Source organism: Asterias amurensis, chromosome 17 (genome assembly GCF_032118995.1).
Source record: "Asterias amurensis chromosome 17, ASM3211899v1".
Lineage (NCBI taxonomy): Eukaryota > Metazoa > Echinodermata > Asteroidea > Forcipulatida > Asteriidae > Asterias > Asterias amurensis.
The window spans coordinates 13,808,416-13,832,591 of NC_092664.1; the positions used below are offsets into that span (position 1 = coordinate 13,808,416).

Sequence of the window (24,176 nt, forward strand, 5' to 3'; positions counted from 1 at the left end):
CTAAAGCAAAAACCAGGTGTAATTATTTATAATTCTTTAATATAGGTTTTGGTATAGTATTACTTTGTAAAAATAATTTAGTTTTTTTTTGGGGGGGGGGGAATCTTCCTGCCATAGGTGCTGGAGTTTGTCAGAAGCAGAACACATATTTCCATTTTGATACTTGGCTTTCCGTGGAAATCATTTTAATTCCACCAGAAAACTTAAAATCTTAAATGTTTTCGCATTATTGAAAAAAGGACAAAGTAACAGGTTAAAGGGAATGACACTCTTTTGGTAATTACTCAAAATAGCTTTTGGCCTAAAAACTGACTTGGTAACGAGTAATGGAGAGATGGTGATAGTATGAAACATTTTAAATAATGGCTCCCTCTGAAGTAACAGTTTTTGAGAAAGAAGTAATTTCTCACTAAAATATTTGAATCGAATTTGAGACCTCAACTGAGGTCTCAAAATCAAGCATCTGAAAGCCCACAACTTGTGTGACGAGGGTGTTTTTGCTTCCATTAGTCTCTCAACTTCGACGACCAATTGAGTTCAAATTTTCACAGGTTTGTTATTTTATGCATATGTTGAGATACACCAAGTGAGAAGACTGGTCTTTGACAATTACCAATGGTGTCCAGTGCATTATAAATCTTTAACTTCAGGTTTTACTTCCCATTTTGTAACTGACAGGACAATTCTGTGTGATTTTGTTCATTCAAAACTCAATGAAGTGTAGTTTGGTGTAAAATTTGTTTGTGGATTTTTCTTGTCGGTTGATAAAAGTACTCTGTTTAGCAATCCACCATAGAGGGCATTCTGAACCTGCCTGTCTGACGAACAAAACAAGTCCACATCAGGGGTGCGGTTTCACTATCGTAACCAATTACTGTTCCGGTTGAACTTGCCATTGGTTGATCACTGACCATTGACCAAAACAGTAATTGGTTTAACCAATTATGACTGCGAAAATTGCACCCCATATCGTCTTGCACCAAGACTGCTTCTTGTTCCTTACAACTGGCCAGTACCGAATAATTTGTTAACAGTCTTTGAAATGTAAACAGATTTTTCACAGTTTATTTGTTATAATGTTGTATACATTTGATTTATTGGTGTTTTATAACTCAATATCATAAAGCTGTAAAGCACAAAGTTTTGCTTAACAGAAACGGGTTACCAACCAAATTGATGTGTATGTATGTATATTGTTTATGACTGGTTCTTTACGACTGATTGCTTTAAACATTAAAGGCAGTGGACACTATTGGTAATTACTCAAAATAATTATTAGCATAAAACCTTACTTGGTGACGAGTAATGGGGAGAGGTTGATAGTGTAAAACATTGTGAAAAACAGCTCCCTCTGAAGTGACATAGTTTTCGAGAAAGAAGTATATTTCCACAAATTTGATTTCAAGAGCTCATATTTAGAATTTGAGGTCTCGAAGTCAACCATCTTAAAGCACACAACTTTGTGTGACAAGGGTGTTTTTTTCTTTCATTATTATCTTGTAACTTCGATGCCAATTGAGCTCAAATTTTCACAGGTTTGTTATTTTATGCATATGTTGAGATAGAATGGTCTTTGATAATTACCAATAGTGTCCAGTGTCTTTAAGCATACTTTATTGCTAATCTGAGTTTTGTGATTTAAACTGAGAGCCCACTGTGCTGTAGTTTTCATGCAAGACACTCGTACGTAAGTGGTATGTCACCGCGCACCACAACTCCACCAGTAGAGGGCGTTTCATGGCTCGGCTTTTTGGGTTATTCTGCGCTAACGGTCACCATTCTCCCCTTGCCCACAAGGCACACAAATTCTGCGCTAGCTGTGTCAGCCAATGCCGAGTAGCCTCATTAAAGCATGCACACACACAAAAGACACTCTTTCCTTACTTGTAAAATATGTTAAGCGTTGATTTTTAAGCTTACTGTAATGTCAGCAGAGTCATGAAAATTTTACCCTGGTTTGAGGCTCGTACAGCAATGGAGTTTGGTGTTCTTTGGGGTGCAAAATGCAATGGTCCGAAGGACTTGGTTACTTTTTTTTACTGTAAGGGCATTTAATAATTCAAGTTATGTGAAACAAATTATGTTGTTGGCAAATGGTACTGGTAGATGATATGAACGCTGACACAATGTGAAGCATTATATAATGGCGCCTTATAAATATTCTTTGTATTATTATTTTATCATTATTATTTGAACCAAAAAAAGATAAGAGTGCCTGATGCACAAGATGGGGAACTGGAGCTCTATCTTTATTTGGAACCTGAAACAAGAATGGGCGCTATTTCAGCAAGCAATGGACCGTTCCAGCTTTCCACTAAGCTCCGCCCACCGCTCATGTGAGCAAAACACGTGTACGAGCACTCCCAATGACATTCTGCACGATTCTGCCGTGCATGCCCGAGTTTGTCCGACCACAATCATTGCTGTGATTGGTCAAATGGGTGAACGCGTACAGTTTGGATGACAGGCCGGATCGGTCCATTGTTTTGACATGATTGATAGCAAAGGTCTGCGCTCTATGGGTGCGTTCGATTAGCTTCCCTGTGTTGACCCGCGGTGGTCATTTGGATGAGCCCCTGACAAGAGCTAATCGAACAATCACTCAACTTTTCGTGGTGACGCTATGCATCTTGGGCCAGCCCCAAGTGACCCACTCCACAAGCAGGGCACTGGTGGCTGACCCGGTTGATGAACCCCTGGAATGACGCCAAAGCTATTCGAACGTACCAGGGGCAGATCGGGTTACCGGCCAACATTCCATTAATTTTACATTGTTTTGCTTGCCAACATTAACTTGCTAAGCACTGGCCAGTTGAAGGCAAAATCACTGGTTTTTATACAATAATTCTGACGTCGTTTGATCGCCCTCTTGTGGTACAGTAACGGTGTAGTGTACATCACTTTTGCCGATAGAGCCTTCTCGGTACATGTATATGTACCCAAACTCTGGAATAAACTTCCCAATCACATCAGGGGCACACCATCATTCAACACATTCAAGTCACGATGACTTTTTATTTCTTCTGTGCCTCAGCGCCTTTGAGAAAACTTTTGATTTAGATGCTATAAACAATGCGACCTATGTTTACATTCAAACCACCCTCGATGACAAAACACTGTACACGTCATGTTTCGCCGGGCAAAAAGAACCGTAGTCATGGCAAGGATTGCGTGTACTTTCTAGCTGGCTGCCAAAACACAAAGGTTTTGCCCGGCGGTATGCGTGCGAATCATGTTATGGTTTTCGAGTGACGTCAGAGGTCACATCGTCTATGCAAATTATTTATGATTGATTGATTGATTGATTGAGTGCAACAGTAGACTGTATTATATACCTCTTCAGGTTTGTCAAAGTAAAGCAGGTTCATTACATCAACACAGGTTAAGATTGTAGATTTTATTCACATTGATCAATGAAAAGCACATGCACATAATTGCAGTATTATGACATAATTTAATTTTAAATCTTGGATGAACTGCATCCGAGACTATCATTTGAGAACATGAAATAAATAAGAGTTTTGGTATTGTAACAAAATGTAAAGGACAGAAAATTGTTTCTATTTCTCTTGTTGTTTTTAATGTTTGTATTTGATATTTTAATATTGTTGTCCATTGACTTGCCCAACTAGCAAACTACATAGTAAATAAGCATTTAGTCTGTTTTCCCCTTTTTGTACCCCTGGAACTTGTTAGCATCAGGGATACAGAATATATTGTATACTCGGTATTTTCCCCAGGTTCTGTATAACAAATTCACAGGCAAATCACTCGGATGGGATTCAAACCCACAACCTTTGCATTTAGAGTATTGTGAAGTATTGCTCTTTTGTTGAATCCAAACATATGAAGTCTAACTCAAATCCACAGTACTTATTAAAGCAGCATGCAGCATCAGAGTCCAGCTTTCTCCAGAAGACGATCAGAGCATACTGATCGAAAGGTCGAGTTGAAACCAACAACGGTTCTTTTCAGAACGAGATTATTGTGTTACCGCAAACCTTTCTACATCATATTTCCACCATGCAAAGTTTCAAATCCTACCAAACAAATTCCTACGTGACGCAAATCTGCATTGCTTAAATGAATAATCTACCTGTCAAATTTTGGTCCCTGAAATATACATGTAGACCGATTTACGTTTTTCTAATGGTCAGATTCCCCCAAAAAACTCCTCAAAACGAATCTACCTGCCTTTCCACTGTCTGAGTATTATCACAAATCCAGCCTGCTATACAAACAGGGAGGTATATGACAATCTACCGCCACTATCTGAAACTGTAAAGCAGAGACGTCTACAGTTAGCTGGCCACTATTTGCTTACAGGTGATCAACCAATATCCCACCTGATCTTCTAGAATCCTTCTAGTGGACATCCAAATCATGGCAGGAGGAAAATGAGCTACCCAGACACCATCACCAAAGACACAAATCTCAATCAAAACGAAATCCAACAACTCATGAGGGATAAAGCAACCTGGCACCATTTCATCAAAGCTGCTTCTACTATTCTTATGAAGGATGATGATGATGTACATGTAAATGTATCACAGTGATTGTCTCATTTGATGGACTCCAAATTGTGGACCGTTCTCCTTCTACTTAATGGAGTCAGATTCCAACAAAGTAAATCTCAACACAAATCTCTCTGCTTGCTTTTTCCATGGCCTGGAATTACACAGAGGCCCTGACCTATGATGCCCTGGTCTTGGCATTGGTGCACCTTCAGAGGTTCCCATGCCCTATGATGCCCTGGTCTTAGCCTTGGTGCACCTTCAGAGGTTCACATGCCCTATGTTGCCCTGGTCTTGGCCTTGGTGCACATTCGGAGGTTCCCATGCCCTATGTTGCCCTGGTCTTAGCCTTGGTGCACCTTCAGAGGTTCACATGCCCTATGTTGCCCTGGTCTTGGCCTTGGTGCACATTCGGAGGTTCCCATGCCCTATGATGCCCTGGTCTTAGCCTTGGTGCACCTTCAGAGGTTCACATGCCCTATGTTGCCCTGGTCTTGGCCTTGGTGCACATTCGGAGGTTCCCATGCCCTATGATGCCCTGGTCTTAGCCTTGGTGCACCTTCAGAGGTTCACATGCCCTCTGTTGCCCTGGTCTTAGCCTTGGTGCACCTTCAGAGGTTCCCATGACCTATGATGCCCTGGTCTTAGCCTTGGTGCACCTTCGGAGGTTCCCATGCCCTATGTTGCCCTGGTCTTGGCCTTGGTGCACCTTCAGATGTTCCCATGCCCTATGATGCCCTGGTCTTGGCCTTGGTGCACCTTCAGAGGTTCCCATGCCCTATGATGCCCTGGTCTTGGCCTTGGTGCACCTTCAGAGGTTCCCATGCCCTATGATGCCCTGGTCTTGGCCTTGGTGCACCTTCAGAGGTTCCCATGCCCTATGATGCCCTGGTCTTGGCGTTGGTGCACCTTCAGAGGTTCCCATGCCCTATGATGCCCTGGTCTTAGCCTTGGTGCACCTTCAGAGGTTCACATGCCCTATGTTGCCCTGGTCTTGGCCTTGGTGCACCTTCATGAGGTTCCCATAGACCTTTCATCCAATGGAATTCCCCTTTTAAGTTGTAAAGTGCCTTGCCCTCTCTAAGATGAAAACTCCAGTTGTCGATTTCACCAAACTCTCCCTAACTTAGGATTAATCTTGGGTCGAGCTCAGTTCCGGATCTGAAAACGTCAGGACACATTGAACCCATACTAAGTTAGGACAAATTACCCGACCTAACTCCAGGTAGGATTAATCCTTGCGGTTTGTGAAATTGGCTGCAGTCCTGCTGTTTTCCACTGTCCGTATGTAAAACAATTCCAGCCTGTCATGTTTTACTACATGTCTGTTTAATCCGTTGGATCCTGAATTGTAGACCAATGACCTTCTCCCTGATGGAATTGTGGTCTTGGTAACAGTCTTGTTGGATTTCAGCAGCCACGTCTTCCTCAAGATCCTGTACGGAGAGAAAAACCAGTAGGCAAGAAAAACGTCCAGGTCAAATCTCAAACACCATCTTGCAGAAAATTGCTGGGGTTTGCCTAGGTTTAGTAATAATAACATTAAAGGCAGTGGACACTATTGGTAATTACTCAAAATAATTATTATCATAAAACCTTTCTTGATTACGAGCAATAGGGAGAGGTTGAAGGTATAAAACATTGTAAGAAACGGCTCCCTCTGAAGTGACATAGTTTTTGAGAAAGAAGTGATTTTCCAAGAATTTGATTTTGAGACCTCAAGTTTAGAATTTGAGGTCTCGAAATCAAGCATCTGAAAGCACACAACTTTGTGTGACCAGGGTGTTTTGTTCTCTCTTTAATATCTCGCAACTACGACAACCGATTCAGCTCAAATTTTCACAGGTTTGTTATTTTATGCAGATATTGAGATACAGCAAGTGAGAAGACTGGTCTTTGACAATTACCAATAGTGTCCACTGTCTTTAACTAGTTCTTATAGTGCATTTTACAGTAACTTATCAAAGTGTTTTACATTAGTGCCCAGGTCATGGTACCAATAATAATCATAATATTAAATATTAATAATTTATTGTATTCATATTGCACTCTCTCCAGAACCAGCCTGTTAGAGGGTGCATACCAGTAACAATGGCAAAAGAAAATCAAATTAATGTAGAAACACTTTAAGAATAGTACACCAGTGTAAAATTTAGGCAAAATAAAAAAACAAAGCCTTACAGGCAAAAAAGGTGCATGAACACCATAAAACTATAAAAGCTGTAAAAAAATGAAACTTTGGTACAATAAAGCATTTAAAAAGTTCAAAATGTAAAAAACAATAACCCTTTAATCTTTCTGAGGTTCCCGGGGAGTAAACAACCCTGGGCTGTCGTGGTGCATTTCAAACACAATATCAACCTCTCTACCCTCGCAGGTAAAGCTGCGGTCAACGCTACAGAAGGTGCGCTTGATTAGCTCCTCTGTGTCGACTCCGCGGTGCTCTTTTGAGTGAGCCCCTGACATACCTAAAAAGAGAGCTACTCAAAAGATCACTCGCCCTCTCGAGGTGATGTCGTGCACCTCGGGCCAGTTCCAAGTGACCCGTTCCAAAAGCTGGGCTCTTGGGGCTGACCGTGGTGAGCCCCTGGAATGATGTCAAAGCTATTCGAACGCAACGGGGGCAGATTGGGTTGATCCGGGGAAGCTAATCGAACGCACCCAATATGGTAAAAGAACAAGTGCCTACCTCTAAGTGTTTTGTCTTCTCCATAGTTATGAGCCGTCTACCCATATATGAACTGAGGGGCTGCTCACTGTTAGCGATCAACTTGAGGCATGGATGGTGGGGTACTTGGGCCTCGGTGTATCTTGAAGAAGGAAATAAAAGTATAATAGATGCTAAATTTGCATCTGGAATAAAGAATATTACTTTTGTTTTTACCAAGGCATCGATGTGTGCGAGCACTGTCTATTAAGTACTTTCCCCTAGTCTTGTGAACCAAATCACAGGCATATTACTCGGGTGGGATTCAAACCCACGACCCTTGCCATTCTAGTTCAGTGTCTTACCAACTAGACCACCGAGATTGCCCGGTAGCTAGAGGCAGTTCGAATCCTATGTTATTACTATTGTTATTATTTATTTGGCATAAAAACACAAACAAAATACAAATATCAACAAAACAAAAGCCAGGGACGTATGCCTGGAATTAAAAGTTTACCAAAGAAACTGTAGACCGAAGGCCTTCAATTCCAATATCCATGGCCATGTATTAAAAATCTATAGTTATTTACAATAAGTCTGTAAAGACCTTAAAACATTAGACAACAATAGAAATATGCTAAAGAAATAACGCAGAATGAGCTAAAATGCAAAATATCCCCCAACAGGCAAATAATTAACCAAAACCCATCAACAATTGAAAAAAAAAAAAAATGTTTATACAAGATTTGAAATTGGCAAGAGAGACAAAGGTTTAGCGGCGAGTACGGCAATAATCAATGCTAAATTTGCGATGGGATAAAGAATATTTAATTTTGGTTAAAAAAAAAGTGTTTGAAAGAAGAGCTTTTAAGTTTGAAGATTGTATTCTGGGAAGTATTCAGAATACTACAGAATGATAGTAAAAAAAATTAAAATATGTACAGGCAGTAGGTAGCTTGGTATAGCTGGTAGAGCGACGGCACGATAATGCGGAGGTCGCTGGTTCGAATCCCACTCCAGTCACTTTTTCTTTGTTCAACCCCAAAAGTCAAAGAATGAAATTGTGAGGTTTGCAGTTTTAAGTAACAGAATACTACTTGGGAATGCCAGGTTTGCAGTAATGGTAATCTGCATTTTTGTGGCCAAACTCAGAAAATTCTTTAATGGGCGTTTCACAAAATCATTCCCTGTTGAAAGCTCCTAACATGGTAAAAAATACTGTCAACTATAATTTTTGGGGGACTTACTCTGGTCTATAAACAGGCAACCAAAAGACGAGCCTGCCGTTTAAACAGAGATACTGAGCTGAGAAATTCAGCAGATCGGTGAAGATATCTGACAGGACGTAGGAGGTCTTTGCTGGAATGTGCTGCTCAGACCTGGATTGAGAAAATATGACAAAAATCGTACATTTCAGAAAGATCTGTTTCATTTTTAAAGGCACTGGACACTATTGGTAGTTACTCAAAACAAAAGTAAGCATAATAACTTACTTGGTAGCAAGCATTGGAGAGCTGTTGATAGCAGAAAACATTGTGTAAAATGGCGCCCTCCGAAGTAATATAGTTTTTTTGAGAAAGAGGTAGATTCTCACTAAAATATTAAAAGACTTCAGGCCTGACGCCTTATATTAGGCATCCAAAAGCACACAAATATGTGCAACAGGGGTGTTTTTGCCTTAATTATTCTCTTCAAACTTTGATGAACAATAGAGTCAAAACTTTCACAGATTTGTTATTTCATGTACATGTTGGGATACACTATGTGAGAATACTGCCCTTTAATTTGGCAATTACCAATCGTGTCCAGTGCCTTTAAAGATGGTGGTTTGACCTTGTGTTTATCAAGTCAGCAAAGAACCACTTGTACTTACTGTTCATCAGTTCCTGTTCCTGGTTCTGTGGCTGGTATTGTGGTTGGTCCTGTGGTTGATTCTGTTGGTGGTTCTGAGGGTTTTGCAGTCCCAATCTTTCTTGTTGATTCACGAATACCATATGGAGCTGGAAAAAGGGGTCATTGACAGGGTCAAAGTCAAGAGGAAATACAATAAATCCTCACAGCTGTGAAGTGAATGCTCAGATGTGTTAAATTACCCTCCAGCGATGTGGTGTTAAACACTGTGTACTCAGGACTTTCCCCCAGAAAGCTGTAAACCTCTGTACTAATAATGTTCTGGCGCTCTACCACCTGTATTTTCTGGCGCTCTGCCTATTTTGTCAATATCTTTGTTTGGGGTACCAGTGCCATACAACCATTAACTGGTGTTTATGAGAAATCACACCCTAGTTTACAATAAAACCTGGGAAGCAGCGGCGAGGGATTAGCTGAAGGGATGCACTTTCTATATCTGATATCAAATAATAAACCACAAGTTAAAGTGACAAAAAATACTTACTTAAAGGGAAGGTACATGTTTGGTAATTACTCAAAACAAATATCAACTTTAAAACTGACTTGGTAACGAGCATTGGAGAGCTGTTGATAGTATAAAACATTGTGGGAAACGACTCCCTCTGAAGTAAGGTAAATTTTTTAGAAAGATGTAAATTCTCACAAAAATAAAAATAAAAACTTCTAGCTAAAAGTCTTTTATTCCTATCTGAAAGCAAACAAATTCGTCCAACAAGGGTGTTTTTTATTTCATCATTTTCTTGCAACTTCGATGACCAATTGAGCCCAAATTTTCACAGGCTTGTTATTTTATGGTTATGATAGGATACACCAAGTGAGAACACTGGTCTTTGACAATTACCAAACAACCAATGACCTCTGGATTAAAGTGCCGCCTCTACCAAATGAGCTATCTAGCCTGATATTAACATCTTTGAAATTATGCTTCATTTGTTGTTTTCCTGATTCTAAATTCAAACTTTATGGAACAGATTTTGAACATGAAAAATCAACTTACGATCGGTGATGATGGCATCGAACAGAGGACGCTCCCTCCATACTTGACTGGAGAAATCAGACACGAGGACATCCAAGTAGAGATGCTCCAAGCCGTACTGTCTTAAGTTGGCTCGGATGTTCTCATCATCACCTCAAGATAATCACATAGAATAACAATAATAATAAATAGTGGCTTATAGTGCTCATATTCATCACTGAGTGACACCCAAGGCGCTTCAATGTTGTATTACAAGTATTCATTCATTCATTCATTCATGCGGAGCATCGGATGATGGCCCTCCAAACACATTGGTCCTCCACAGCTGTACGCAGCTCTTCCCGACGCAGTCCAGAGTCCCGGCACAAGGTGTCCACATAGGTGGTTTGTGGTCTGCCACGGGAACAGTGACCCTGAGTAGGGGCCCATAGCACCAGCCTGTTCACTGCCAGCTCAGCATGTCTGAGACAGTGACCTGCTAATCTCAGCCTTCTTGCCCTTATCTTGGTGCTAACTCTCGGTAGCCCACCGTAGAGTTTCAGGTTTGTGACATGCCTCTCCCAATGATTCTGTTTAACACAGCGAAGCATTCTCGTATAGCTGCCGTCCAGTCTCTTCTCTAGACGACTGACTAGTGTCCAGGACTCACATCCATACAGCAGTACTGATTCCACAGTGGCAGTAAAGAACTTCACCTTCAGGGACTGGGACATCTGACTTGACCATATGTTCTTCATGGAGTTGAGTGCCTTCCAGGCAAGTATTATAAGCATTATAAATCGGTTGTATTACGAGCATTACGCAACACATGGACTGAAAAAAGTTCCAGTCCATAATCTGAATGACGAGGCAGTAATGATCAAGTTTTTTGCTTAAGAACATAAAAATAATTGTCGAATGAGCACAGCCTTACCTCGGTACCGAGGAACTCCTTTCCTACTCGTCTTCCCCCGTCCGTGAATAATGTTTGCGTTGATGTCGCCCCCCATGACGTAACTCCCGAAATGCGCGGCGGCTATGAGCAGACTCCCCGTGCCAACGAACGGGTCAAAGGTCACGATACCGGGCTTGACCTTTGCTTGGTTTGCCATGAGGAGTGAGAGAGTGGCATCCATGCTTGTGTTGCCGATGAAGTGACGCTTCTTGATGGAGTATTGCTGTTCCAGTTGACGTTGGCCTTCGGAGATCTGGTCATTGGACAAAAAACAACCCTTTGAACTTTTTTATTTCAAATATTCAGTCAAGCAGACACTCCCTTCCCAAGCCTATGTTTTGTACAATTGTGAACGTTGCGGTTATTTTGAATGGTCCCGTAACTCAACAGGGCTTAAAATGAACCATGGATCAAAGGCCTGAGGTCAGTAAGTATAGTGTCGGGCCTGTGGACTCGAGATCAACAAGTCCAGTGGTTTTTACTTAAATTCTTTTATTTTTATGTTCAAATTTGACTCCGAGTGTGGTGAACATATTTCAACTCTGTTTAAGTATCAAAGTATATTTACCAGAAAGACAAATAATTTAATCTTCCGTTTGTTTTGTTCACAAAAACAGACTTAAAAGTATGCTTGTTGTTTATATGATCTTCCCAACAAGGGAACTTATGTACAGTCTTTTATCATGTTTATTATTTTGATTCTGGTCTTGAAAAATGTCATTCTGAAAAATGCTGACAACCTACAAGCCCTGCAGTCTTGTGAAGTTTTCACCCAAATTCAAGCCCTACTCAATCATGTCAATGGTATGTTCATGTCTTTAAGGCTTAAGGCAAGAGACAAATTTGAGACGCTGTACAAAGTTCCGGTACTGTGATACTCACCAAGCGGCCAAAGTAAACCTTGTATGGTTCTTTCGGACCTTGATTAGGTACCAAGCCATAGTCGGCGTACACATGAAATACATGCTCCGGATTCCTCAAATCAACTCTAGCTTTAAAGTCCAGGCACTCTGCAAGACCCTCGATCGTGGCCAACTTCTCTTCCATTCCGAGCTTTTTTCCAAGCGTCCGCATTTTAAAACAGAAACTCGTCTCCGGAAGGTTATACGGTGCCTTGTTCTCTTCGGGAACTTTATTGAGCGACTCGTAGAGTTCGGACCAGGAGTTTCCGTGACCCCAGACTTCTATCATGAAGCGACCCAGCATCGTCCTACCCATGATCTTGTGGGCACAGGATTCCGAGGGAAGTCTGAGAAGGAGGAACGGATTCTGTGGACGAAAATTAATACTAATAGTAATTAAGATCTTGCTCATGGCGCAGTGAAATGTTGAAAGAAAGGAAAGTTATGGAGTTCTCATTACATGAGTTTTGAGGGAAATTTTAAACAAAGCTAGTGATGAAGAAAGTTAAAAGGCACTGGACACTATTGGTAATTACTCAAAATAATTGTTAAAAACTTACTTGGTCACAAGCAATTGAGAGCTATACAAAACATTGTGAGAAAGAAGTAAATTTCCACGAATTTGATTTTGAGACCTCAGAATTGGATTTGCAGGTCCAGAAATCAAGCATCTGAAAGCACACAACTTCGTGTGAGAAGGGTGTTTTTTCTTCCATTATTATCTCACAACTTCGACGACCTATTGAGTTCAAATTTTCAAAGGTTTATTATTTTATGCATTACATGTATGTTGAGAAACACCAAGTGAGAAGAATGGTCTTTGACAATTACCAAAGGTGACAGTGTCTTTAATCAGGGTTCGAACTTAGCAGTCGCCCGAACCGGAAAATAAATGATTTTTCCACAAATTAAGGGTTTTCCGAAGACCAAAAATTAGTCACAGTTATATATCGCTAGTCAGAAGATAATTGTTGGTAAGACTCTCCACTTTTTGCAGCAATTCCACCTTAAAGAAAACATTCTATAGACTTTACAAAAACTTACATGGTGATCATACTCGGTGTCGTTCAACTCTGCTTTGATACCAAAAAATGAAGTAATGGCCCTTAGTTCCTGTATTGAGAAAATACAAAAAAAAGTTATAGTATGTAAAAGTAAAACAGCTCAGGTGACTTTTGACCATAACAGGGTTCGAAATTACCGGTTGCCCGATCACCAAATCAGGCGCGGATCCAGGGGGGCGTAGGGGGCGCACTCCCCCCTTTTTGTCATGCAAACAAAAATTTAAAAAAGAGGGAGAAAAAGAAAAAAAGGAGAGAGAAAAAAAGATGGGGAGGAGGGGCGACACAAAATAAACTACATACCTGGGTATTTTTGATTAAAAAAGCTATTAATAACCCCTGGTAGGCCTACCTTGTGCATTGTTTCATTAGGGACCACTATTATTTCACTCGCAGACATTGTCTCATGAGGAATTCATTGTGAATTTGGGCGTATGGAAAGCGTGTTTCCCAAGTGTAAACATCAGCGCGAAATACCTGCACCCAATTTCAGCTGTGTTTACCACCATGAATTTTTTGGGGCCCCATCCTTTTTTGTACTATTTACTATTTTTTTTTATTTTTGTAAAAAAATGGTCCATCTTTTCAAAAGGACTGGCCTACATGTAGGAGCTTTTCCCGAATCTAACTTGATGCTCTAGAACACTTGTAACCGTCTGTTTCATAAAACAATATTAGTGAATGCCTACCAGCAAATCTTTTTGTGTGTTATCAGACCCTGTTAGTGTTAGTGTTAACACAGGTCCTCATGCAACTAATGGGTATAAATAAGTTTGCGATTGATTCAAACTGAAGAATTAGTGGCCTGTTTGATTTAAAATACTTATATTAGCGGCCATCTTAAAAAAAAAAAGTAAATAGGAAATAGTAAGGCCCTCATCCTCCTTTTTTTTTTGAAAAATCCGGACGATCAACTGGTATTTTTTTTGTTATTTGGCCTTATTTCCTCTGAATACAAAGTTGACAGAGTTTACATTTTGCATTAGCTTTTTGAATAATATTATTATTAATATTATATAAAAATCTGTTTGTCGATGTTTTAAGAATTTTAAAAACAAAACAAAACTTTTAATTGACCATCTCGGACTAAACATGTGGTTTTGATAGTCTAGCTAGGCTACTGCCGCTACATTGTAGTTTTGAACATAATTATGTCATGTCTGTGTGTTGTATGCGCTGCGCTGCACTTCTTGCATGCGCTGCGCTGTATTTCTATTTGCTCTGTTTTGCACAGGAACAAGTTGCATGCTGTCAGCAATGGCAAAAACTAAAAAGGGGGAACTAAAAATATTAATAAAGGTCAAAGGCCATGAATAATGAAGGCCAACCATATTAGTTAACGTTGATGTTATCATAAAAACACTCATGTGCAGGTTAGAATCCTTTCACATAAACTGTATTTTGAATAAAAGAGCTTACCGCCAGTCTAAATTCAATGTGTTCCTGTGCAAAACAGAGCAAATACTGTCGCATGGAGGCCGCCATCTTGGAAAAGAGCAAGCACAAGTTTCAGTGAAACACCGCAAACGAGCGTCACAAACGTGAGCTCTTTCTTTTTAGTAAAATATTGATATTTTTCACTATTTTTCTTGATCTGTAAGTGGCAAGCACACGGTGATCCAGTGTGTTTTTATCAACGGATTCTGAAAATTGTGTAGTGTATGACTCGGGGTCTAGCTTAGACCCGAGTCCCCCCCCCCCCAAAAAAAAAAAATCACCCACGCCCCCAATGATGACGGTTGTTTACGGTATTTGACTCGAACTAAAGCTTGGAACTAATAGTTTCTATTCTGTACGTGGTAGCATCAAATTTGGTATGGGCTCAAATTTTTATGATTTTCATGTTTTTTTTTGCATATTGGTTGTCCATCTCGTTCAGTGTTCTAAGTATCATCTTCAGCAAAATGGAGAAAGAAGAGCCAGCAGTGGTGAGAAGGAAACTACAAGGAAACGAAAACACAGAGACTAAACCTACTTTAGAAAACATGGACAAGATTTCTGGTGAAAAAGATCATACACAAAATGAAGAGATTAAAAAACCCAGTTGCAAGGCGTACACCAAAGAAGTATCCCAGTGGTTGATGCAGTATCGCACACATCAATGGATGCATTATTGCTCGCAACATGCTCTCATGATGGCACCATGTTTCTTCGGTTCACCGTTTTCACCGATGCCTCCGCCTGGAGCAGACACGCCCACCTCTCCACCAGGATTCCCATCGATGGGTGGGGTTGCTGCTGGGCAGGGCCCCGCCCCTTTTCCAGGTCAGCAGATGCAAGTACCAGCAGCAGCAGCGCAGTTTCCATTCACCTATCAGCAACCACTGACTGTTCCGCAGCAGCAGCAACAGCAGCAAGCTCATCCTCAAATTTCTCAGTTAACAGGTCCGGCAGATGGCTGATTATCATTATTTATACAAAATAATTGTTAAAAGCGAAATATTGTATTATTAGCTTGTTGTTGATTAGATAAGCCAACCTTGTTGGGCTGTTGTGACTCTCTTTTTTTACCAAAGTCTTATTTATCAATATAAACCACAAAGTCTTATTTAGTCGGTGATAAGACCGATGTAAAAAGAGAGCCACAACAGCCCAACAAGGTTGGGTAGTTGTTGATAGTGTAGTTGCGATAATCGTAACTTTTTATTCTCTCCGACTCCGACCATCGTCAGGAGGATGGAGGAATACGATTATCGCAACTAGTTTGTTGCATTATGACTTGCATGTACTTGAACCTAGGTTGGACTCAGTCTGGTTCTACTCCTTAGTTGCAGCAGACCCAATACTGTGGCACTGTACTCCTTTTTTCGAAACTTGTCATTATCGGTCGTACAACCGATCAATAATGACGAGTACATTGCCCCAGTAAAAGACCCAGGTGTACTGTTGCAGTACTTCTAGAAACTATAGGCTCTCCTGTGAGACCCACAAGTACAGTTGCAGTCGCACTGACACTCTGCCTGCGCTACACTTAATCATAATGACCAAGTCATTAATTAAGGGAATCAATGTGTGGTGAAGAGGTTTTCAACTAGTGGTTTAATCCCAATGAGGCCTGGTTCTAGATAATTTTACCAAGACGCAGTCGAAGTAAATTATCAAGAACCAGGCCTCGGCGGGTTTAAACCACTAGTTAAAAAATGAACAGTAAAAATTAATTTCGTGAATTCTTGTTCCTTTCACAGCGAGTGAGTTCACGCTGCCCTCCTTGTACCGTCGCATCACGGCAGAAATCATCGACTTCGTCCTACTCTTCATAGTGAAGTTTGGCGTCACTCTGTTCATCATAGAATACATGGGCATTGTGTGAGTGTTGACTTAAAAAAATACCAGCAGGTTTTTGCTGTATTGTTAATATTTATTCTCTAGTTAAAGGGCACTGGACACTATAGGTAATTACTCAAAATAATCGTTAGCATACACCAAGTTAGAAGACTAGTTTTTGACAATTACCAAAGGTGTCCAGTGCCTTTAAAGATACAATATTTTTACCCAATTCAACTGACGTCATCGTCACAAAAGTTTATGGGTCATGTCTCACAAGGCAACTTACAGGCAACCAGCTCCAGGCAGTCTCCAAGCCTCTAAGCCTTATAACACCCTGTAATACATTTATTGGTTACTGGTCTTTGAAAATCACAAATGAGGGCCACCTGCTTCAAGTTCACCACCCGTGCTTTGTCCAAAGATAAAATTAAAGTTGTTGAAGTAATAAGCTCAAATGTTATTTTTAATTACAGAGATCCAAGTAGTTTCATGATGCGTTTCTTGATTGAAGAAATTGATGAAGATTCTACGTTTGAAGATCTACAACAGATGCTAGTGTTTGCTCTCATCTATCGGGTTGTGGTGTGTGGCTACGAGGTATGTTGACATTTTATTATTGAGTTTCTGCATGCGAACGGATACAGGTAGTGCGACGGATATGTCATCATTATGACGTCATACACTACTCGCTATCTGCTATCATAAGGTTTACGGATAGCTAAACGTGTGCAGATGCTTATCCGTCTGCGGGCGAAACCTCCCTATTATCTTCCAGTACGCGCTAATCCTTCAAATCAGATGCTTGAACCGGAGTGTGATATAAAAAGCTATAATCTACCCCCAGTTTCTATATTGCACGCTGCTTATTGTGAGTGCCAATGAGTCCTTCTCCGCATACGGTCAGTGCAAAAATTACATTCCTAACTTTGCGCGTGCAAAACCAAAAACAAAACCAAAACCTAACCTCAATGACTTAATGCGGCTGGAAGATAAATTATACGTTTTTGGGGTCGTTGGATATGGGACACAGAAGCCCTTTAGTTTTCCGTACATTCCACTCGCGCTTGTGTGATAACTTATAATGATCAGAAGAATAAATTACAACATTTCTAGAGCACTTAATATGTATGTCTCTAAACCACAACCAGAAAGCCTTGTTTTGGCAATCTGGCACAAATAAATAAAAAGTAAACAAAAAAGATGGGTTATAAGTAATGATTTAAAAGTATCCAATGCAGGCATCGTTTGAATGTTGGTGGGTAGCTTGAAAAAGCATTGATCGCCATAGCATATCATGTTGTGGGGTCCCAGGGAAAGCTTGAAATGAGCGCTGGAAGAAGAGCGAAGGCGTCGGGTAGCTGATTAGTGAAGATTAACAAAGGCCCAAGAGATCTTGGAGACTGGGGTCAAATTATGATCAATTTTATACACAAGAAGAAGAATTTTGAAACAGATACGTTGTTGAATTGAAGGTCACATATTATCCAACTTCTTTCTTCTCCGCAGACTTTTTTCCTGAAGTACATGCACGGGCTTGGTAACACAGTAGGCGGAGCGACCCCCGGCAAGTACTGTATGGGACTGCGAGTTGTGTCATGCGATCGAGTACAAGGTCTAGGTGGGAATAAAGCACTGGTTGTTAGCCCAGAGAATTTGACGTACCTACAGTAAGTATCAATGTCTTACTTTTTGTTCTTGGCCTTCATGTAATAGACCTTATGCACATGACGTCATTTCAGTAGGGCGCCCTCACCTAGAGGTCAAAAGGAGGTTGTTCATTGGCCAATCCTGTGCGCCGCACGTACAAATCTGTGCGTTTCGATTGTTTCGTCACCGTTTTTCAACTAAGATGGCCGCTGGATGACGTCAATGCATAAGGTCTATATCTTCCAAAGAGACCAAATTCTGCGCTTACAATCGCCATTCTCCACTTACGTGCAAGCGCCGATTTTTTGCACTAGCTGCGTAAGCATAGTCAAGTGGAGTATGCACACGCACTTGTAGCCAAAGTTACCTGCTATCCCGTGAAAAAACATCTATGATTGGCCTACTCTGTGTGATTAACTTATTTTGTAATGCCGGTTTGCTGTTTTACCAAATTGATATTTTCATTTCGGTAATGTATCTATTTATTTATCCCTGTATTTGTGGAAGTGTCATGGCCGAGCGGTTAAGATCACCAAATTCAAACTCTGGTCTTTCTGATCAGCAGAGTGTGGGTTCGAATCCCCAGCCGTGACACTTGTGTCCTTAAGCAAGACACTTCACCATTGCTTCGTCCCTCGGATGGGACGTAAAGCCGTTGGTCCCATGTGTTATGTAACGCATGTAAAAGAACCCAGTGCACTTATCGAAAAGAGAAGGGGTTCACCCCGGTGTTCCTGGTCCGATAGGCAGCAAATTGCGCCACAGCACCTTGTAAAATATAGCATGGTGCTATCAGAATTAGGTCTCATAATTCAAACGTAGTCCCACATCTTGCAGGAAATATATTGTATGTTACAGCGCCAGGAGCGTCACTGAGTGACGGACATGTGCGCTAAGAAGCCACAATTATTATAATTATTATTATTTCATGGTTAGGCCTATGTAATAAGTAATAGTTCTCTATTTGGGGGACAGGCGTATCCCCATAGTAGGGAACTGGCCTGGTGACGAGTCCTGTTTCTTTATCTTTTTTCTTGCATTATGTGCATTTTAAAATGTGTTTTCGATCATTTTTATGTGATGGGCACAACATAAATTTTAATTATCATCTTGTTTAATAGTCAGTGTTGCTATTTGTTTATTACTTTAAGACATATATGTTGACCGTAGTAGCCACAAGAAGCTTGTCTTGTAATGTTAAAATCAAATCAATTTTCTAAAGTCTCCATATTTTTGTTTCTTTATTTTTCCTGCAGAGCACTTCTCCGAGCGGTCATCAAGAATTTCTCCATGGCGTTCTTTTTCCCAGCATGCATCACGGTTTTTTTCAATCCTCATTTTCGTGCAGCGTACGACATCCTCACAAGGACGGTCGTCGTTTCTGTTCCCAATTGGGCAGAGAGACTCAGACCACAGAATAGGTAGTCAGGCCTGAGGTAGTTCATCAAGGTTCAGAATGTAGATAGTTCCCAATTGGGAATGGCTGGGGAAACATTGAATTTACATGTACTAGTCTCTTTTCCAGACTGAATTCTTTGGGGAGGCACTACAATTAACCCCAGCAATAAAAGATGCAACTGGCTATTGGGAAACAAAACTTTGAAGAAAGAAATTACAATTAAAAACTTATGTCTGGAATTTGGGTGATGTGATTCAAGCACCGGCGTCGCATTCAGTGTGAATCACGCTGGTAGTACTGGGACTGGGGACCCCAAAAAAATGATGAACCAAGCCCAGTAGTTTTAGTGTAGGGCTAGAAAACTTGTGACCCCACAACTTGGGTGGTCTTGTGTTTTCAATTTAATAATAATAATACATTTACCTCAATGTGTGAGATCTGAACAGACACAAATTTTTTCAAATGTTGACTGTGAATTTGATAAAATACCTCTTAATTCAAATGCAGTATACAGGGTATGCAAAGGGGCAGATTAGATCAATCTTCTCTTGCATGTCATCATCATCGTCAGGCTATCTTGTCAGATGTCTTCTTGTCAGGCCATCTTGTCAGATGTCTTACATGTACATGTCTTATTATACACATTTTGACTGAAGTGCACTATTTATCAAATTGTGCTAGTCTCAAATGTGAAACAGGAAAAGAAACTTCGAAAAGAAAATTAATTTTGTTTTTTTTACTCATACACCGATGTGTGTTAGTCCTTTATACTCAGTACTTTCCCGAGTCATGTGAGAAAAATATCACAGGCATGTTACTCGGGTGGGATTCGAACCCACGACCTTTGCAATTCTAGAGCAGTGTCATACCAACTAGACTACAGGTTGCCCGGTAGCTAGAAAGAAAGGAAGTTTTATGTACATGTAGACGCTGTTCACTGTTCACTGTTCACTGTTCACGTCAAGAGAGGGGGCGTTAAAGGGAAGGTACATGTTCGGTAAATACTCAAAACAAATATTAACTTAAAAACTGACTTGGTAACAAGCAATGTAGAGCTGTTGATAGTATAAAACATTGTGGGAAACGACTCCCTCTGAAGTAAAGTAGTTTTTGAGAAAGAGGTAGTTTCTTACTCAAATAATAAAAGACTTCTAGCTAGAAGTCTTTTATTCCTATCTGAAAGCACACAAATTCGTTTTTTCTTTCATCATTTTCTCGCAACTTCGATGACCGATTAAGCCCAAATTTTCACAGGCTTGTTATTTTATGGTTATGATGGACTACATTAAGTGAGAACACTGGTATTTGACAATTACCAAACGTGTACCTCCCCTTTAAAAGACTAGTGCCTGCTCAGGCATTAGTCCCGCAAAACGAGCACGACAGGATCACTCGACTACATATAATTAGTTCACCCCTCCCGACCGTGTTTCAGCCAATCAGAATACAGAACAAGCAAGAGGTGTATTATAATGTGTAATATAGTTGTTATAAAAAAGTTTAATGCATGCAACCAGGGGTGGATTTCACAAAGGTAGTCCTAACTTAGGACTAGTCCTAGGCAATGCTAAGAGATAGGACCAGTCCTAAGTTAGGATGAGTTACTGGTCCTAACTTAGGACCAGTCCTATCTCTTAGTATTGCCTAGGACTAGCCCTAAGTTAGGACTACCTTTGTGAAATCCACCCCAGGACCTCTGAAAGTTTTCTCATATTTGACTCTGGTCTTGTACAACAAATTGTGGTCCACTAAATTTGTTTAGCTCAAGCCTTCTGGTCTTGAGGAGTTTTTTAAAACAAATTTGAGTCCTGCACAAAAAAACTGAACATTTCTTCTTGTTTCCTATTCACCCTGTAATTGGCAATTGTGCTGTTGGATGTGTAAGGGAATAAATAAATAAATGAATTGATAATTATTAACTTAAAGGCAGTGGACACTATTGGTATTTGTCAAAGACTCATCTTCACAGTTGGTGTATCTCAACATATGCATAAAATAACAAACCCGTGTAAATTTGAGCTCAATCGGTCATCGAACTTGCGAGATAATAATGAAAGAAAAAATACCCTTGTCACACAAAGTTGTGTGCGTTTAGATAGTTGATTTCGAGACCTCAAGTTCTAAATCTGAGGTCTCGAAGTCAAATTCATGGAAAATTACTTCTTTCTCGAAAACTATGGCACTTCAGAGGGAGCCATTTCTCACAATGTTTTATACCATCAACCTCTCCCCATTACTTGTCACCAAGAAAGGTTTTACGCTAATAATTATTTTGAGTAATTACCAATAGTGTCCACTGCTTTAAATATTAGGTGGATGTTTCTAAAACTTAGTCAATTTGGAATGAAATTTAATATATTATTTGTATGTTGGATACTTGTTGTCTTTTTTTTTTCTTTTTTTTTTTCGAGTTGTTTTCTCTTTATATTTAAAGATCCATGATTGGTGTTTATATTAATGTATTTGTTTCAATTGAGTATTCACTATTAAAGGTTCACGTTGCCTTGGATCGGACGAGTTGGTCAAAACAAAAGCGTTTGTAACCGTTTTTTATAAAATGCATATGGTTGGAAAGATGTTTTAAAAGTAGAATACAATAATCCACACAAGTTTGCCTCGAAATTGCGTGGTTTTCCTTCTACTGTGCGAACTAACATGGTCGGCCATTTATGGGAGTCAAAATTTTGACCCCCATAAATGGCCGACCTGTTAGTCGACAAGGTAAAAGGAAAACCACGCAATTTCGAGGCATGTTTGTGTGGATCATTGTATTCTACTTTTACAACATCTTTCTACCCATATGCATTTTATAAAAAACGGTTACAAACGCTTTTCAAAGACCAACTCGACCGATCCAAGGCAACGTGTTCCTTTAATAACAAACCAGTACCCATCAGGAATGCCACTTGGGAATAACTCAATGTAAAAACTCTAGTAGCATGCGATACGCACAATCAATGCACTACTAACAAGCCTTTTTTGATGATGACGTCAGGGCCCAATTTCATAGCGCTGCTAAGCACAAAAATTTGCTTAGCATGAAATATCTTCCTTGATAAAAACAGGATTACCAACCAAATTTCCATTTGTTGCATGTTGCGTTCTTACTGGTATACAGCTGTTGTTTGCTTGCCCTGAAAATCAAGTGGAAATCTGGTTGGCATTCTTGTTTTTATCAAGGGAGAAGTTTCATGCTTATCAAATTTGTGTGCTTAGCAGCGCTATGAAATTGGGCCCCAGGTAGAGACCCCATGCACAACTCCCTATGCCTATTCTGTCCGCCATTTTGTCAAAAATCATGAACAAAATACGTGACCCCCAAAATGATAGCAATGGTCAGATGGTAGACGACGTGCATTGATGTCCGGGGTGTGTTCCATGATTACATGGGTTCTATAGAAATCAAGACCCCTTGCATATTGCAGAACAGTACCAGGTACGCTGAGCCATGCGCTGAGGTTATGTGAATACTTTTAACACACAAAGAACAGTCACATCATCAGGCATGTGAGTTTTACTACCCATGAAAAAAGAGGAAAAGAGAATATCAGGCAAGAAAAAAAGAGGAAAGGATAATATTCCTATCCTTTTGTACACAGAAAGTGAAGGAAAAAAAAAAGAGGAAAATCAAGACCAAAAAAGAGGAAATCAGCTGAAAAGAAGAAGTCTCACATGCCTGCATCATAATACATAAGGGTTACATGTATTAGGTTGCCAGCTGGCCATTGTCAAATACCATCATCTTCCAGTACGCACTAATCTTCAGATGCTCGAACCGGAGCGCGACATCAGGCGAACACTTACTCCTAGTTTTATTATTGCACTCTGCGTATTGTGAGTGTCAATGTGTCACGCTCCGCATCCGGTGTCAGTGCAAAAATTACATTCTAAACCATAAACTTTGCGCAGGGAAAACCCAAAACATAACCTAATCTCATTGGCTTGATGAGGATGGAAAATTTGTGACCAGTCACACTCGCCCTCACTGAAAACGAAAAAAATATAGCACGTCTACAGCCCATATCAGATGCCCTATACTTGAGTGTCAATGTATTGGACGCAGAAGCGTTTTTTTTATCCGTATTCCACTCGCGCTTGTGTGATTGTGTTCTAAGCATGCTATAAAAAATTTCTATTACATTTGTACATTAAAAAAAAAAAAAAACATCAACTCAACAACAGTAACTTACTCATTGAAATAGAACTTGGATCTAAAAAAAAATGTCAAAGATTTATTAAAAACTCAAGTTGTAAATATTATTGCTGTACAAAATAATGAATTATTATATAAATATATCTACACATTTCACCAATTTTTGTTAATCTGTTAAATCATTGTACTGTAAACATGGTAAAGTTTTAAAAAATACAAAAAGTGTCATACAAAAATACTATGTTATACTACTGACTAGATAACTATTAAAATTTGAATTTGTGGAAATTACAGAGATTACTAAGTGGATTTTTCATTTATTTTTAGTGCAATTTTGTCTTGGAATTTGAAGCCATTTACGAGCTCGATTTAATAAGTGTCTGGTACAATGAACGCATGATCACAAGATACCACTTAAATATGAATTCCTTACACTGCGGCAGTATGGGGACATGTCACCTGATTACGTTGCAACTGTCTATAGTCCGAGGAATTGGATGTAAGCTGTAACTTTTAACTGCATGTAAGCAAGTCATTGTACAAGACTTTATTCAAATCTAACTAACAAGTTTGTGACTTTAGTAAAATTGCAAAAATACAAGGAAACGACTGTTTACACCCAATTTTGCAGTGTTTTCCTGTTTACTTTGGCACTGGAGAACAGCAAAAAACAAGGAAATCAAAAAAAAATTCAATGATATTATTCCTTTGAGCTCATAGCATTCTATAACATTTAGTGATGCAAAACACAAGGTAAGTAGGATT

The 24,176-nt window shown here is 39.9% G+C and overlaps 2 protein-coding genes across 3 annotated transcripts; one reads left to right on the top strand and one right to left on the bottom strand.

The window, feature by feature from the left end:
- Window positions 1–76: 76 nt before the first annotated feature.
- On the bottom strand, window positions 77–14,479 carry LOC139950020 (tRNA (guanine(10)-N(2))-methyltransferase homolog). 2 transcript variants are annotated; one of them, XR_011787608.1, is made up of 10 exons: window positions 14,365–14,479; window positions 12,929–12,997; window positions 11,865–12,251; window positions 10,962–11,235; window positions 10,070–10,201; window positions 9,035–9,161; window positions 8,409–8,540; window positions 7,204–7,324; window positions 5,143–5,950; window positions 77–5,092 (listed from the first exon to the last, which is right to left on the bottom strand). XR_011787608.1 is itself a non-coding variant. In XM_071948644.1 (9 exons), the coding sequence occupies exons 1-9, from the start codon at window positions 14,428–14,430 to the stop codon at window positions 5,822–5,824; spliced, it is 1,437 nt and encodes a 478-aa protein (XP_071804745.1). In that variant the 5' UTR covers window positions 14,431–14,479; the 3' UTR covers window positions 77–5,821. The 2 variants fall into 2 exon arrangements, 1 of the variants encoding a protein (XP_071804745.1); XM_071948644.1 differs by having other exon boundaries at window positions 77–5,950.
- A 254-nt stretch (window positions 14,480–14,733) lies between these two features.
- On the top strand, window positions 14,734–21,824 carry LOC139950024 (uncharacterized). Its single transcript, XM_071948649.1, has 5 exons — window positions 14,734–15,330; window positions 16,131–16,251; window positions 16,686–16,809; window positions 17,719–17,879; window positions 19,116–21,824. Exons 1-5 carry the CDS (start codon window positions 14,778–14,780, stop codon window positions 19,282–19,284), a joined length of 1,128 nt encoding a protein of 375 aa, XP_071804750.1. The 5' UTR covers window positions 14,734–14,777; the 3' UTR covers window positions 19,285–21,824.
- The last annotated feature ends 2,352 nt before the right edge of the window (window positions 21,825–24,176 follow it).

Coding starts and splice junctions, on each gene's coding strand:
- LOC139950020 (XM_071948644.1), bottom strand. CDS start 14,430: ATGGCGGCCTCCATGCGACAGTATTTGCTCTGTTTTGCACAGGAACAC. Junction 12,252..12,928: donor ACACCGAGTATGATCACCAT/GTAAGTTTTTGT, acceptor TTTCGTCCACAG/AATCCGTTCCTCCTTCTCAG. Junction 5,951..7,203: donor AGAAGACAAAACACTTAGAG/GTAGGCACTTGT, acceptor CTCTCCGTACAG/GATCTTGAGGAAGACGTGGC.
- LOC139950024 (XM_071948649.1), top strand. CDS start 14,778: ATGATTTTCATGTTTTTTTTTGCATATTGGTTGTCCATCTCGTTCAGT. Junction 15,331..16,130: donor TCAAATTTCTCAGTTAACAG/GTCCGGCAGATG, acceptor TTCCTTTCACAG/CGAGTGAGTTCACGCTGCCC. Junction 16,252..16,685: donor ATAGAATACATGGGCATTGT/GTGAGTGTTGAC, acceptor TTTTAATTACAG/AGATCCAAGTAGTTTCATGA.